This window comes from Parus major, chromosome 21 (genome assembly GCF_001522545.3).
Source record: "Parus major isolate Abel chromosome 21, Parus_major1.1, whole genome shotgun sequence".
NCBI classification, from domain to species: Eukaryota; Metazoa; Chordata; class Aves; order Passeriformes; family Paridae; genus Parus; species Parus major.
Genome location: NC_031789.1, coordinates 2,260,501 through 2,277,267, shown reverse-complemented (window position 1 = coordinate 2,277,267; position 16,767 = coordinate 2,260,501). Strand labels below are relative to the sequence as shown.

Sequence of the window (16,767 nt, the reverse complement as noted above, 5' to 3'; positions counted from 1 at the left end):
CTTCCCTTTGCTTAAACCTAACCATAAATAGATTTGAGACACTTAATTCTGTTTTGGACAGCCAAGAAAGTAAGGAACAAAAGGAGTAATTGAGTGCACCAGGTAGTGGCAGAAGAGCAGTGCTAATTGCCAGATAATAAAAGAAAATGGTCAATTTTGTCAGGAAGCATTGTCAAGAAAGATAACTTGGAAGAAATTAACTGTCTGACCTGCTGGAATGTGTCTGTCAATGGCTCTTTAAATCATCAGGTCATGAAATGTGACAGCCATTTATCATTTTTATGAGGCTGCTGCCAAGCTTTCCCTTGGGAAGCTGGCTGGAATTAGTGTGATCTTTGACTGTCCTGTTAAAAAAAATGGCATGGGTCTGTTTCAATCTGACTGTAGTTCAACCAATCTGAAGGCAAATTTTCCAAGAGTATTTTAATTAACCTTCAAAGGTGTCCAGAGTATGCATAGGAGCTTGATTCTTTATTTCTCAGAAAAGGAGGCTTCCAGAGACAGAAGAAACGTGCCATTCATTTGAAAAATTTCCCTTTTTTTGTGTATTACTGTCTTTCATACTTCTTTTATTGATCCCCTCCCCTCTTATAAGGGGGAAATCATGCAGCCATTCTGATGATGGCAGGCAAGAGAAAGAAAAGAGCTGCCTGTGTCTATGGTCCTATTGAAAGACCTCTGAAATTCTCTTTGCACTGCTCTCTGTTGCCATGTTTTGTTTTGTTAATTAATTCCAAATGTGAACTAATGTTAATATTGAGCTGTAGGATGTGTTGTTGGTGCTCAGGTGTTGTGTTGTTGCTTTGAACAATTTGCACTTCTGGTTCTCCAGAGTCAGTAGGGAGAGAGGAGGATAATGAACCAGAGGCTGTTCATAAACAAGCTTTATAAAATACCTGAAGCTTAATAAAAAGTTAATTTGCTCATTAAATTGGGGTTTAGGAGTAGTGCTACTCACTGAGTATCCCATTTCTGATAGTAAAATAAGAAAACCAATGTGAAACAGAAATTATTTAAGAGAATGGCTGTACATCATGAACTAGAGAATCAGGTTCAAGAGTAGCCTATTTGCTTGTGCTTCATAAAATTCAGCTGATCTTGCAAAAGAAATGCCTTCCTGGTGCAGAATGAGGATTGGTTGTGATGGCAGCAGTTTCTGGCATGTTCTTGAAAACCAGCAAAAGAAAAGTGCCACTGCTGGTTAGTACCAATGCACAGGCTGTGTATGAAATGTGAAACTGAAATTAGGGTTGCACACTTTTTATCTCATTTCCTGGTGACATTTGTCAGCTGTTTTAATGATATAGACTGTTTCCTGCATCATTACAATCTCTGCTCTGATTTTTAGAGGAGCTGGTGGTCTGTTTAAGAGAATGGGGAGGAAAAAAGTTAATAATGTAAAGCTCTTAAGTACAGCTGTTTGAAAAATCATGCCTTTAAAATTATTGGCAACTATTCTTACATAGAACTGATAATCAATACCATCTCTATTTTGTGTAACAAAATCTCCAGTCTATGTAACAAGTCTTCAGACTGTGTGCAGAGAACTTGTGCACTAACTGTTTTGAAAATATATGCTCATTGTATGCCTTATGTAGTTTATTTGTTCATGTGGAAGTCTAAACAAAAAGTGTTCCATTGGTATTTCTAAATGGTAGAGCTTGGTATTATCAAGTAGAAGCTTCTACCAACACCTAATATGTGAATTGTGTTAAATCATCTTTCTTTTCCTGCCTTTCCAGCATTAACAATAAACTCCAACAGCCAGAAGCAGCTGCAGGGGTGCTGGAATATGCCATGAAGCACTTTGGGGAGCTGGTGAGTCCTGCTGGATAATCTGCTTCTTCATGTCTCATGTTTTTATGGTTTCTGTAGTTAGTTTTTTGGTGGGTGGTGGTGTTTTCTCAGTCAATCACATCGAGGTTCTATCCCTGCTTCTAATATTTCATTGTTCATAAACAATGAGTGTAGGCCTTGCTACCTCCAGGGTTGTTCAATGGACATTTTACAGCAAATGTTGGGTATAGAGAGGGCTGCAAGAACCTGATTTGAGGAGAATTTTGCAGCTGTAGTTGATACTAAATGCAGCTCTGAGCAGCTAGCAGCTTAACAACACAAGTCCTTTTATTTAGGATAAGCTGGGAAGGGAGTGAGTAAGTTCCTGTTTTAAGCTTGAAGGATTTGAGAAACTGCCTCAACAACTTCCAGGTAAAGATTTAATGGAATTTAACCTCTAGTCTCTCTCAAAAGTGTTCCACAGGTATTTAGAATAGCAAGTTAACCAGTCCCTTACAATTTAGACTGCTCACCAAAATTAAATAAGCTCATTATGTATATGTTCTGTGTCTTTCTCAGAATGATGTGCCTTTTATTATTTCTTCTCTTATTATGAGACATTTAATTTGTGTTCAAGGACCAAAACACCTATGCTCTCCTGACAGTTCTACTGGTAAAAAGATGATTTTGCAGTGGTAATTGTTGCAGTGTTTTAGGATGATTAGGAAAAGGAAGGCAGCTGTAGATCAACCTCTTTAAGTGGTAACCACTAGAAAGTGGGAACCAGGTATAAGCACAAAATGGTGGAAATCCTCTAGTGTAGGATTATGTGTGATTTTGACCTAGACTGGAAAGTAAGTCCTTTCTGGGGGAAGTAGAGATTTCAGAACATCTTTGCAGCTTCTTATAATTCCTTGGGTGGACTGAGCAAAGTTCTGCATTACCTAATTCTGACTTCACTCTTTAGCAGCAATACAATCTAGCAATAAATGTAGTTCAAAGCACAGAGTTTTCCAGAATTGGCACTGAAAAGAAATTAAGAGGAGCTGTGAGCTCTGCTTTCAGGGACTTAATTGAAATATGACTTAGCTGAGAAGTTAAAGGGCTAAGTGGAAGGCCTGGCATGCAAAGCATGGTTTATAATGACCCTGCCCACAGATTTGGGAAAAGAATCTGCTCTGCAGCCTGTGTCAAGACATGAGCTGCCAAGGGCTGAGCAGAAAAACACTGGCAGAGAAAAGCATGGAAATATATTGAGGCATTTTATTTCTTGAAAATGAGAAACAAAGTCTTGAAAGAAGGATTGAAGAAAAGTGTTTAGCTGATAAGGATCACTGCTTGGCTAACTTTTAATGGCTTTGTTACGAACCTTTGCCTTCCCTTGTGAAGGGTGATTGGGCCCCAGCTTCATACTACCTGCTGTATTAAATAATTGCCTAGCAGTAGCCAGATGCAAAGTTGGGGCTTTTTTTCTAATTAGTCATTCCATTCCTGAATGCAAGGCTGTTTTTCTTGTTTGAATACAGGTATGTGCAACAAGGGGAGGTGGAATATGTTACAGATTTACCCTTTTTCCTGTTCCACTCACTCTACCTCTCCAAAAAGAAAAGCACCAGCTGCTGAGCCGGTATTTCAGTGGCTCTGAGTAAGGGGGTGATGTTGGATTAATCCCTGTGGTAAACCTGAGTTCACTTCTGGCCAGCTGGAGCAATGCCAGGATTCCAGTTTTCACACTAGCTCAAGGTTCTTCTCTGTATCACAGACTTGTGTATCACACAAGTCCATGTGGATGTTTAGAATGATAAAGGGTGAAGTGACCAGCATAGACACAGAATTTTTTAGGAAAAGCTATGGTAGTTAACATAGAGTGATCAATGTTAATCCTGCTGTTAATATTTACTTCTTTCTCCCTTCCCTTAGGAAATTCAAGCTACCTGGTATGAAAAGCTTCACGAGTGGGAAGATGCTCTGGTGGCCTATGACAAGAAGATGGACACAAACAAAGATGATCCTGAGCTGATGCTGGGACGGATGCGTTGCTTGGAAGCACTTGGTGAATGGTAAGAGGGGAATGCCTGAGGACTGAGGAAAATGCTGGCTTTGTTCTCTGGATGCTGTCATTCAGGTGCAGATTTTTTGCCTGAATTCCTGTTTACTCCCACTTACTTTTAGTGTTGGTGTAGTGTCTCACTTTGTTCATTGCAGTCAGAATTGGTAATAGCATCTCTAAGCCTTTTGGGACTGGCCATCTGGTGAGTTAAGGTCTCTCTGGAAGAGAATCTGCAATCTTATAATCAGCTCAACCCCATTTATAACAGAGAAAGACATTGTAGATGGAGGAAACATTAACTGAGCAGAACTTGTCAGAAACAGTCATAAAAGGAGCTCATAGTGACCCTTTTTAAACTGATTAAAACACAAGAGTTTTCTGTGTTTATTCAGTGCCTTGTAGAAGGATGAGGTTTTCCTTTTGAGTCTTTTTTCAGCATTTCTTAAGCCTTGTCTTTGTGAACATTTAGTATTTCAAGTTTTGTGTCAGATGTCAGTTCTCAACACATAACTGATTCGAATCAGTGTTTGTAATAGCCTGAGCTGCTGGTGACTTACAGCTTACTGCTTAACTGGGGGCTTCTGTTTTTTCTCACTGTTAATTCCAAGAAGATAATTGGAGAAGGCACCCTGCTCACTGTGGCATGCAGTTCTACCCAGGGGCAGGTGTGGGTTCGTCCAGGTTCCGCCTTTCTACTTAACTTTGCATGTGACAAGCTGTGTCCTGATGGGTCCTGACGTGAACCCAGGGGATGGCACCACAGTAAGGAGATTCCTCTTCACTAAAGTCATTTTACTGCTAGAAACTAGAACTGTTTGAGAAACCTAATTCTGGCAGCATTTTCCTGCCCTTTTTGTTTCTAAACAAGGGTGAGACATGTAGGGTGTAGCTTTTCTGGTAGGGAAAATAGATCCTCTTACTGAGCATTCCTCAATCAGCTTTTATAAGAGTAGGCAGTTCTCACAAGGGATTTGAAGAATTTTTCCCTCCTGCAGGATGTGTATTTGTCTTAATTGTCCTTTCTGAACCTCCTCCTTATTCATGTGACAGCAGCAAATGTATGGAGCAACAAAAGGACATTTTTCTTCTGTTGGAGCGAGATGTTGTGGACCTGTTGATAGTCTGTAGTGACCAGAGCAATCAGTCTCTTAAGTTATCTTGTTGATACAAGATATACAAGATATCTTGTATAACTGAGTTCCAGCTCTGTGCAGGTGTTTTTACAATTTAGAAGTGCTTTTGCAAGGTGCTGTCTGCTGCCTTGCAGCTGACTAGAGATGCCATCCTGAGGCTGACAATTCCATAGTTTGGCTGCTGATACCCTTCAGTAGCATTCAGCTTGACAGACTGTGCTGCTGGAGTCTGATTGACAGGAGAAGGCAGATAAATTCTATTGTGTAGCAATAGAATTACTATTTCAGTACTCTGCTGTGATATTTTGAGAGTACAAAGCATTTTAACCATTTATCTCCTCATGTAGTTATTCCTGTAGGAGCCATAGTGCTTTATCAGCATCTATGAGGTCCTGATTTACTGCTGTTGCTAGGTTTGGCTTGGTTTTTCATCTGCTTTGTGGTTTTTTTTTTTCCTCCTGGGCCATTAAGCTGTCAGAATGACTATCTTGCCTGTGGCAGCCCATTGGTTCTGTTTGACTAACTCATCTTCCTTTTTGGGAGGGGAAGAGGATGACACTAGGGAAGGCAAGTTGTTCTCCCTCACAGCTGGCAGCTGTTTGTCTGCTACAGAGTATCCAGCATGAGAAATCCTGGAACTGCAACACCCAGGGTAATTGGTTTGATTAGTGCAGCATTCACAGTTGATTTGAAAGAAATAATATAAAAAATCCTGATGCTTCCTCTCCGCTGGAGATGAAAGATTCAGATGCCCTCTGAGATCTTGCCATGACAAGTCTTTATCTGAGGTTACAGCAACATCCATTCTGCAGTCTTTGTCTTCAGACTTGATGTGTTAATTCAAAATGTTTGCTAGTAGCAGCCATGCCCAAGCTATCCAGATCATAAGTTTCTTCTACTGACACTTGCAAAAATTTTAAGCATCCTTTTTTTTTGTGGTGATTTGTTTGTTTTCCTGAGAATTTTTTTTAATGTATTTACAGACTGGCATTATCAGTCCAGTTTTAAAGTATGCATTAACAGCCTCTGAGGATCAAATGCAAACTTCTTTTTGGATATGTTTTTTCAAAACATAGATTTTCTGATATTTGTCATCAGACTAGCATGGTTGAGTTGGCCAGAGGAGTCAGATCCTATTCTCCACTCAGTATAAAAAGAATGATGGGGCTGGTTGTTGTCTTATCAGTGGGAAGTGGTTGTTTAATGGGGCAGAATTCTTGGAAGAGGCTTTTTGCTGATCAGAAATTGTGGATTCTTCTTAGGGGGCAGCTCCACCAGCAATGCTGTGAAAAGTGGACCCAGGTGAATGATGAAACTCAAGCTAAGATGGCCAGGATGGCTGCTGCTGCTGCTTGGGGTCTAGGTAATGTATCCTCCTGTGCTGGTGTGCCCATGAGTGCAAGCACAGACAGTTTTAACTTCAGAACCACAGAATACAGGAAACAACAATATCAAGGAACCACATTATTTACATTGGGAAATGAAATAAATGTCATTCTATATTGAAGTCCTTTGGAAAACCTTCATTTACATCAAGTCTCCCAGCGTGGTCTCCAGTAACAGAGTGGTCTGAGCATGATCAGTTGCTTCAATGCTCACTTTTGCTTGGCTTTACACTGAACAGAGCTCAGGCTGGAAATGACATAAAAAGACTTTCTCAGATTTGTGGCAGACTCTTATTTACAATGAGAACAGTATCTGCTGAGCATTTTAGAGGTTGTGTCTGCTGAGTAGACAATCTTAAGTGAGATAAATCTGTACTGATCCAAATGTTCATTTGTGTTGTTAGCAAGATATTTACTAGAGAAAGTGATGAATCACTTTTCTCTGCCAGCCTTTGCTGAGAAAAATTCATCTTTTGCTTTGTAGGGCACTAATTGATTCAAATGTTCTGGAAGTGGCAGAATTTAATTGTTCCATCATTAAGAATTAAAGAATCTTTTTCACAAGGATAGCAATTTGTCTAGAAGAAAAATACCTATATTTTTCTTGTCTGGCTGTGTGTATGTTTATGTATATAACAGCATCCCTACCAAAGACAAATGTTGGAGAGCTGACTTAAATGCAGAAGTAGCAAACACCCAGGCCTAGGAACTGATGTCTAAGCACCACATCATAGTTCTGTTGTGTTCCCACATTGCAGAGAAGGCTGTTGTGTTACTGAGGATATCTGTGTCTCTGCAGGTCAGTGGGACAGCATGGAAGAATACACCTGTATGATCCCCAGGGACACCCACGATGGTGCTTTCTACAGGGCTGTACTGGCACTGCATCAAGACCTTTTCTCACTGGCTCAGCAAGTAATTATCTTCCTTGTTGCTATTCCAAAACCTGGATTAAGATGTTCTAGGCTACAGAGTTTCATGGAAAACCAGGCTGTAGTAAAGCAGTTGGCTATAACCTATCAAATGCCCAATAATGGTTTTTTCTGTGGATATATTAGACCTGGATGATAGATTTGATCTTGTATTTCCAGAAATGTAGCAGTGAATGTATTGACAGCTGTAGAACATAGAATGCCTTAGTAATTTCTTAATTTTTTGGCTTCTTTTACTTCTGTGCCTCTTCTCTAGACAGGTAGGGCACAAGGATTATCTCAGCAGAGGTTCTGTCCTACAAGGCCCTGATAGTAAATTGCTGGGAATGCCTGAGACACCTGTAAGATTCCTAATGGATTTTTGTGTGCTTCTGTCTCTTGCATCTTTTTCAGTGAAGTGCTCATATATATCACATACAATAATCTTAATTTTTCTGGTAGCACTGATAAATCTCAAATCTTAGATTGAGATACCAAAGCAAGGAATGAGTTTAATAAACAGAGCTGTATTTGTAATGCTTGTTTGTCACAGAGGAGATTTGCAGAGTGACTCTGTAGATGTGAAAAGTGTTGTTTACTTTCCAAGGAAGCTGAAGTCCCATTTCTCAGAATTCTGTGCTGGCTTGCCAGCTTAGATAAAGGAGTAATTCAATCTGTGCTGTCAAAACCCGTACATAGATTTTTGGATGATGTGCACAGTAAAATTAACCAGGCATTCAAAAGGGTAGAGTTTGTGATTAACCTTTAACATTTTGAACAGGAAAAGCTATAGGTGAGAGATTATATAATGACTAGAACTAGAGCAGGATTTATTTCATGCTTGAAGAGCCTGTCTTAGTTTGAGGATGAGAAATGGAATTTGCTGTCCTGTAAAATTCATAAAATCCTGTTGGGTTATGTAAAACAGTGAAAGCTATTTTCTTTCATTGTGTGGTATCAAGAGACATTTCTTGAGGCTTTTTTTTGTAACCAACTCTCTTGCACTAAAATATGAACCTTTCCTCTACAAATGTTGTTAATTATGATCTCTACAATCACAGTAGGATTAGAAATACTGCAAATCTTGATTTTCTAGGAAGACAAACTTCAAACTGTGCAGGTGATGAATGAAGCTCCCTTGACTTGCCTTATATATGCCCTGGACACTGTTTTCCTGTCAAATCTTTCTATTTATAAGATCCTTTCCCAGTTCTTGTTGGAGAGTGAGAACAGCACCAGCTTTGTTCATGAGATGGAACAGTTGAACAGCAGCTTCATCAGTTGACTCTAGATAAAGCACACTACCTTTGCCCCAATATCTTGTTCTATTTCAGTGCATTGACAAAGCCAGAGACCTGCTGGATGCTGAGCTGACTGCCATGGCAGGAGAGAGTTACAGTCGAGCCTATGGGGTAAGTGTAGCTCTCATTCCCTCCATTGTTGCCTCAGACTGTCTCTAAAAGTTGCATAAAACTTCAGAGTAGTGCTTGTCTCAAACTTAAGACCTCTGTAGGCCCACAAGCTAAATGGCTTTTGTCAGATAAGAAATACAACTTTGCAGGAACACACTAAAAGTGAAGTGAGGTCCACCCCCTCAAAAGAAATAAGAATTGACATTTAGGGGGTTTGAACCAGCAGGTCATCTAGGTACCAGTATATAGCAGTTGGTCCTTTATCTGTTGGGCAGCCTATGTACTTTAAATTTTGATGCCAAAATACTGCTCCTTAATTATAGATTTGTTCTGTAGTGATTGGGATGGAATGTGATTTTTTTCCTTCAGGCTATGGTATCCTGCCAGATGCTGTCAGAGCTGGAAGAGGTTATCCAGTATAAACTTGTACCAGAGCGCCGTGAGATCATCCGCCAGATCTGGTGGGAAAGGCTGCAGGTACATCCATATAAAGGTCAAAGATGGAGATACTGGTGGGCTGGCATGAACAGCTTCCTTTTGAGTCAGTGTGGTGGCTCAGCAAATCTTTCCATGTCTCTTTCCATGCCAGGAGCATCCATGCTCACATGGCTGTGTGCTCCAGCTCCTCTGGGCTTGTCCTGGTTGCCTGGGGTTTGTTTGGGCTTCTCTTTTTTTCAGGTTAATGTTCCTGAGGTCTCTGCTCATATGATACTTTACAAGGGTGAGCTAAGCCTTGAAATAGATGTGTACAGAAGAGTACTAGTAACATCCCCAAGGCTGCTTATCTCAAAATTGGATCTGGGAATACTGGTTTAGATCAGGCTAGTTTGAACATTTTACCTGGCTGGCTGCATTTTAAGAAGTGAATTCTTTCCAAGTGTTGGAAAATACAGAGAATACACGTGCTTGTAAAAATAAAAGATTATCCTGTTTCTTTTTGATCTTTTACAAGAACATTTTCAGTTTATTGGTAACTTTACTTAGTGGTGGAATTGGCAGTGCTAGGTTTATGGTTGGACTTAATAATGGTGAAGGTCTTTTCCAATTAAATGATGCTATGATTAACCTTGACCTTTCAGAAGAGACCTTTAGCAATGTTGATTTTCCTGTATTGAAAGAGAAGTTTGTGCCTTTCTTACTCTAAACATCAAAAATCTAAAGTACCTCTGAAAATTTAAATCAGACAAATACTTGACACTATTTCCTTACAAGAGGCATCCCTACAGTGGAAGTGAATATCCTCAGATGCAGTAATACTGTTTAAAGAGGTGGGTGATTCCTGCAAGAAAAGGGGGTAAAAGAAAAGGCATAACTAAGATGAAATGCTGCCTGAAGGAAGAACTTTTCCCTGTGCAGAGTTCTTCACTGGCAGTCCTACAATCTGCCACCTTATGAAAGCCTGCTGTATGTTTTTTAGCTGTTTGGGAAACTGTGACAAAGCTTTTAGTCTCCCATCTGCATTCCTGTCTGGAAAAGCTCAGGACCATTCCACTGGGGTAAAGAAACTGAAGTGGCAGGAAGTGTAATGTCTGAATACAGCTTTTCATAGTCCTGAAAGCAGTACATGCAGTTCTTGAATGTTTTATAGGTGGTTTTTTAATAGTTTTTAAATGCCTATTGGAAGTTTATTTGAGTGTCAGGGAACAAGTTTTGCCTAACTTCCCATTCCTCAACTTGGGAGGAAAGAATAACTTTGGTGCTAAAGTCCTTGCTGCCATTGGAAAATCTTTTGTTTATCTCAAAATCAAGTAGTCTCTGGCTGAATAGAAACTTTGGAGCATCACTGTTCCCCTGTACTTGGCCACCCTACCCAGCACCATGGCTTTAGTTGTTATGGTTCCTTCCACAATTCTGCTCCTCTGTAGTGTCCTTCAATCTTTGAAATACAGACTCATCCTCCCCTGACAGTGTTGTGCCTCTCTCATCAGACAGACAAGCACCAGACAATGCTGGCAGAAGTAGCACAACATTTGGAGCTGCAGTTTCTGACAGAAAACCAGTTTAGAGGTGCCAGCCTCCAAAAGCAATACATGCAAGGAAAAGGAAAAGGGCAATAACAAAAATATCTTTGCAACTATTTGGTTTCTTACCATCTCCATGTTGAGATTTAATCCACATTTAATAGGTGGAGAAGGCACTTTGAAAGGTACTTTGACTCACTTTGGAATTATATGAAGAGTTTTTGTGATTCTTGGATACATTTCAGCTTTAGGAGCTTTTTCCCTCTTTCCATTAGAGGATGTTGTTAGACTGCGAGCACTGAGCTGCCTGCAGATTCTGAGAGTCAGGGACTGAACCTTCTTCAAGCACTGCAGTGTTAAAGAAATGGTTCCTAATGTCAGTCTGCTGTGAATTATGGGCACAGAAGCCTATCTTGATGGAAATTCCTTCAGATTCTGAATCAAGGCTCTGTACAATACACTGGAGACCAAACATTAACAAGTTCTGCCTTCTTTTTCTTCTCAGGGCTGTCAGCGAATCGTGGAAGACTGGCAAAGAATATTGATGGTGCGATCTCTTGTTGTGAATCCTCATGAGGACATGAGAACTTGGCTCAAGTATGCCAGCTTGTGTGGCAAGAGTGGGAGGCTGGTGAGCATTGTCTGACTCTGTCCTCTTCAGCAGCTTTTCAGATGATTGGCTTTGCTGTGCTGCTTCAGCCTTGAGCATTCCTAAATGGTTTTAATGGTCCAAGTGGGATAGGCTCTCCTCTGAGGAAAAAACTAGTCAGAAATTGTTGAAATGCTAGAATTGTAACCAGCATAGAGTTCATGCTTGTAGCCAAGGTTATTTTTGTGGGGCTGATATTATACCTGAGAGCCTCTGGGCCAATTTTTTATTGCATGCTATAACTGGAAGTTTTTATGCAACACTGGAGATTATTAATAATAGCTCTCTCTGCTAGAGCAGAGAGTCAAATCTAGAATGTGATGTTACTGCTGAACATTACAGCCCTGTTTTAACATTCACCACAAAATTTATCACCAAATACTTGAAACAGAGACTTTACACTTTCTGCTGGCTTCTGAAATGAGAATCTAATGCTCTGATCCAAAGGAAAACATATGGTTTATTATGTGGTATTCTTTTGAGTCCAGGGAGTCTGCTGTGTCTGTGTTGTATCTGGAGGGTCAGATGTGCTTTTTTAGCATGGGGCAATTCTGAAGCAATATGAGCTGGAGGTAACAATGAGCTTGTTTTTAACCTGCCTTTTGTCTTTGCCACTTGTCCAGGCTTTGGCCCATAAGACCCTTGTCCTGCTCTTGGGAGTAGATCCCTCTCGACAGCTGGATCACCCACTACCAACAGTCCATCCCCAAGTGACTTACGCGTACATGAAGCACATGTGGAAGAGCGCCAGGAAGGTACAGGAGAACACAGTGCTCTGTTTCACTGCTCAGCTTTTGTGCAATGCTCTTTGTGTTAGCTCTTTGTGTTCCCCACAGAACAAAGGCAAGGCTGGAGGTTTTACTTTTTCTCCCCTAAACGAGAGTTATTAATTCCTTTCCTTATTGTTATTCAGATTGTAAGCTTTTTATTTCCTTTCAAATTCTGTAAGGCAGAGAAGACATGGCCCTAATTTTATTTCATGTATGGATAGATTATTTTTGCTGAATCAGTAGCTGATACCCAAAAGATGCAGCCAAGATTAATGGTCAGTAGTAGCTCTTTGATCCTGTGTAGGTTTGCTGCTTACTTTTCATGCAGTGTTCTGATTGCTGAGTCTCTACACTGTACCTAGAGTCAGGGTTACATACTGAAAGAGGGAAGTAAATGGGGGTTTATTACCAGTCTTAGAAGTGTCCTGAACAGTTTGCACTTAGTTGCTGAGCAGAATTGATTTTTACTAAAGAGATCATCAGAAATTCCTAACTGAAAGACAGCTGAAAAGCTCATGGAGTTTTGTCATGGGAACAATTTGGCTCCAGAGAGCTCAGGGTGAATGTTTTTGACATTGCAACACAGGGAGAATTTACATAATCAAATCCAATAAGCTCCAGACTGGATAAGTTATCTTTTTTTTTAATATACATTAAAGCCTCCATTTATCCTCATATTCTGCCACATCTTTTTTATTTTTCCTCCCTTTGGGATTGCCAGCACTGGAGCAGAGCCATTGCTGTGGGAACATTGCCACGATTAACTGTTCTTTATTTGAATTAAAAAGGGAGAAGGAGCTGTTGCTGAGCCCTGTTCTGTTGGCTCTGTAAAACAGTGAAATTGCCTCTTACCAGCTTCAGTAAATGACTCCAGAAGTGTGTGGGGTCTCTGTGAGGGAAATTGTATTTTGCAGTGTTTGACTTGTGGTCAAGAAATAGATGGACATGGTGCAGGACACTGGGGCAGTGCTGGAAAGCAGAATGAGAGAAGGCACAAAGATTGAGGGGGTGGGAGAACACATCCAAAATTAACAGTTGCAAGAATAAGTGAAGCCCATGAAGATGGGGGGAAACTGATGCCCAAATAGATAAATAATACATAGTTACAGCTGGTGATGTGTGTAGTTTTACATTAACTGTGTGTTCACTTGGTTTGGTGTCCTAAGTAATAAGCTGCTGATGTGGGCTGGTAAGGTGGGAAATGACTATTTTTTCTAGCTCAGCAGTTCAAGGTTCCTTTGTTAACCTAAAATGTTTTCAGTACTGCTGTTTTGGCACTTGTCAAATGCAGCAGGAAAGAAGCTGGCATCTCGAAGGAAACCAGCCATACAGCACTTGCAGAGCTCCACCACAGCCTTTTCTTAAACAACAGATAAAAGTGGATAAGTAAACCCTATTACATTTCTTCTAACAAGGAGCCTTTGCCAGCAGCTGCATTCTGAGCCATATCCCATTGGAAGGATACATACAAATGTAGGAATTCAGTTGTTCTTGAAGACTTATTGCTTTCAGTCCTAAGTGCTCCATCTGTCAGTTTATGGTGATCGGTTTTCAGTATTAGTGGAAACTGAAGAGCAGATTGTTGGGTGTGTCTCTAGATATGAGAGGGGCACATAATAAAAAGATAACATTCTATGTTGATACTGTTAGGCAATACATTTTGTCTGTTTTTAATAGATGTCTAGCACAACTAATTGTAAGATTATTATTTACCCCTCCACCCCATTCACTTCTGTCTAGGTTACCAGTTATGAAGTGTACCACATTAATGTTATGAGTATGATCCTTTTTTTTATTTTACCCTTTTTCCTCACCACTGAGGTGTGCATTCTGACTTTTGAACAGGATAGATGAGGCATTTGAGCTCGGGTGGCTCTTGTCTCTAACATAGCTCATTCCTATATACACAGAAGTAAATTAGGCTTCAAACAGCATATTCTGCAATTCCTAACCTGAAATGACCTTGCAGATTGCAGGAGCTTTATTCTTAATTCTTTCCAGTGAAGCGTGCATATTTTTTCTAAAATTTTTATTCTTAGGTTTTCCTACCCCAGAATTCTTTCCAAGGAATTTTAAAAAGATTTTTTTTCACTCAGAATTTGGTAGTGCAAGTTGCTTTAGCACTACTGCCCTGTGTAATAATCTGGCAAAGGAGTAATGCACATTTGTACTTCTTCAATAAGAAGGAGAAACCTAGACTTTAATTTGTTGAAACAAGTCAAAGTTAATGTCCCATGGTGTGTACTTCAAGCCTTGCCAAAGCTGAAAGGTAGGACAGAAGAGAAAGCTGCAAGTTTTCCTTCAGGCATTATTTTCTCAAATAGTTTATTTGTTGTTGTTGTTGGGGTTTTTTTTGTTTGGTTTGGTTTGACTTTGTTTTGGTTTTTTGTCTGGCCTTAGCATATTATGGGTAGGCTCTGTGGTCCTGTCTGTTCAGTATTGTCCTGGTCAGATATGGTTTGTAGGCTAGAAACATTTGATTGTTGCAATTGCCAGACTTAGTTCATGCTCAGGTGCAGACTGGATATCTCTGTGTCTCACACTGTGTGGGCAGTAACAGGACATTCTCTGCTGCTGAAGTTTTCTCCCTGTACAGGTGACCTTGTTGCTTTGGCAGGGTTGAGTTCTTGTACATCAGAGCATGATGTTAACTTGTGTTGTGGTCAGTCATACCTTTGACTCTCTGTATGACAGTGAAGGTGTGCCTGGCAGCAGGAGGATGCAGTTACTTGTTCCTCAGTTTAGCAACTTCAAAGACAACGATAATCTCTACCTTCTTCATTTATTTGGACACATTTAAAGTGTAAAGTGATCTTAGAGGGATTCAGTGACTGAAAAGCTTTGAAAGAAAACCATGTATTTTTATTTCTGTGAAAATAATTTCTACATTGTCTTTCTCCCTTGAGAAGTTAAGCCCTGTGGTGCTCACTGCCTCCATCATCCCTTTGCAGATCGATGCATTCCAGCACATGCAGCACTTTGTGCAGACCATGCAGCAGCAGGCGCAGCACGCCATCGCCACCGAGGACCAGCAGCACAAACAGGAGCTCCATAAGCTCATGGCACGGTCAGCACAGGCTCCTGGGGCACCCTTTAGCTCTAGACTGAAACAGAAAGCTTTCCTGGGGTGCAGGGTGACACATTTCAGACAAAGCTCATGCTTGGATTAAAAGAACGGGATTTCTCATTTAGCTGCTTTGGTGTTACATTCTTATCTACCATATAATGTTCACTAAATGTTCCTGGGACACATCAGCCTGAACAAGCTTGTATTTGTTGCTGGTGCCTGGTTGTATTTTTCCAGCACTGTGGCTCACTGGCAGAAGGCAGAGGGCTCAGCATGTCTGTTTCTTTGCTTTTCAGGAGATTCAGTCACTAGGAAAAGAAACACTTCCCACACTCCTGGCACATCTGTATTAAGTACACAGGCTGCCAAGCACAACAGCAAGGCTTTGGGCAGTAGGTGCCCAGCATGTGATGGTCTCTTATAATACTGTTGCATTAAAAACCCTTTCTCCATTTTTCTCTGTGGATCTGTAGGTGCCAGATCTGGTTTTTTTTCAGTTTAAATTAAAAATTGCATAGTGTTTTCTATTGAAGGTTTGATTTTTTTGAAGGGAGGTATGCACTACATTTGTTTTTATGAGGATGGGAACCCTTGGTAACACCGTTGTCTTATTTTTTTAGTGACTATAATGGAAAACAAATTAATAATGATTTGCATATAATATTTGTCTTGCACAATGCTTTCTGGAAAACTCAGAATACAGAAAGGGCAGCTACATAACTGTGGCATTTAAAGCCTTCTGAAGGAGCAAAGTATTAAGTTTTGCACAAACCTTGACAACTCCACCCTACTGCAGTAAAAATATGTTGTTTTTCCTTTCCTCTAGGAGGGAATGACTTAATGGGGTTGTGGCTGGGGGAAGAACAGTTCCTCTGTGTTTCCATTGTCAGTGTTCTCCCCAGAAGGCTCATTCACGTGGGGTTCAGTACAGCTCACCAGCACACATGTATGAATTTTATCAGCACAGACCGATGAAGTCTTTTGATGTTGCTGTTACCTACTTCTTACATTAATTTTATAACTCATATAGATGAGGAAAAGGGTTTGATCCCCACATTTCCTCTTAAATTAAGCCTTCAACTAGTTAGTTCCACACTACAAGCAAGGTGGAGGTGTTTTGAGTTATGCATCCAGACTGCAGGAGAGGCTTCCTGACTGGATTCACCACATGGAATGTCTTTTAGACTCCAGATATCAAGTTTGCCTTTTAATCCAGAGGCTTTTTAGGTTTTGAATCAATAATCCCTTTATTTAACTAGGTGTTTCCTGAAACTGGGTGAGTGGCAGCTGAACCTGCAAGGCATCAATGAGAGCACCATCCCCAAAGTCTTGCAATACTACAGTGCTGCAACGGAGCATGATCGCAACTGGTACAAGGTCATTACACAAAAGTTTCCAGATAAATGTTATCAAGTCCAATACTACAGGAAAGGAAGTTTTTCATTGGAAGATATCCTATAACTGTCTGCCTTGTTACTGTCAGTAGGATTAAAGAAACCAAAACAGAACCAAAAAATAGAGAAAGTGGCCCAAGGCAGCCATGAGATTCTTGTTTAGAATTTTATCTGGTTGGTAAAACTAGGCCACAATTCAGTTTCTCTTCTTGCTTTTGGGACTCTCTCCTATTGTCAGTTGGCAATGAAGGAGAAAGAA

General features: G+C 40.4%; 1 protein-coding gene across 2 annotated transcripts in view; it reads left to right on the top strand.

The window, feature by feature from the left end:
* Window positions 1-16,767, top strand: part of MTOR (mechanistic target of rapamycin kinase) — a 62,849-nt gene that overhangs the window by 33,251 nt on the left and 12,831 nt on the right. For both annotated transcript variants that reach the window (XM_015648473.2, XM_015648474.2), the window contains 10 exons: window positions 1,743-1,818; window positions 3,697-3,836; window positions 6,222-6,322; window positions 7,144-7,259; window positions 8,590-8,667; window positions 9,037-9,144; window positions 11,134-11,259; window positions 11,901-12,032; window positions 14,999-15,114; window positions 16,374-16,491. In XM_015648473.2, the coding sequence (XP_015503959.1) occupies window positions 1,743-1,818; window positions 3,697-3,836; window positions 6,222-6,322; window positions 7,144-7,259; window positions 8,590-8,667; window positions 9,037-9,144; window positions 11,134-11,259; window positions 11,901-12,032; window positions 14,999-15,114; window positions 16,374-16,491 (1,111 nt within the window). The remainder of the gene's footprint in view (window positions 1-1,742; window positions 1,819-3,696; window positions 3,837-6,221; window positions 6,323-7,143; window positions 7,260-8,589; window positions 8,668-9,036; window positions 9,145-11,133; window positions 11,260-11,900; window positions 12,033-14,998; window positions 15,115-16,373; window positions 16,492-16,767) is intronic.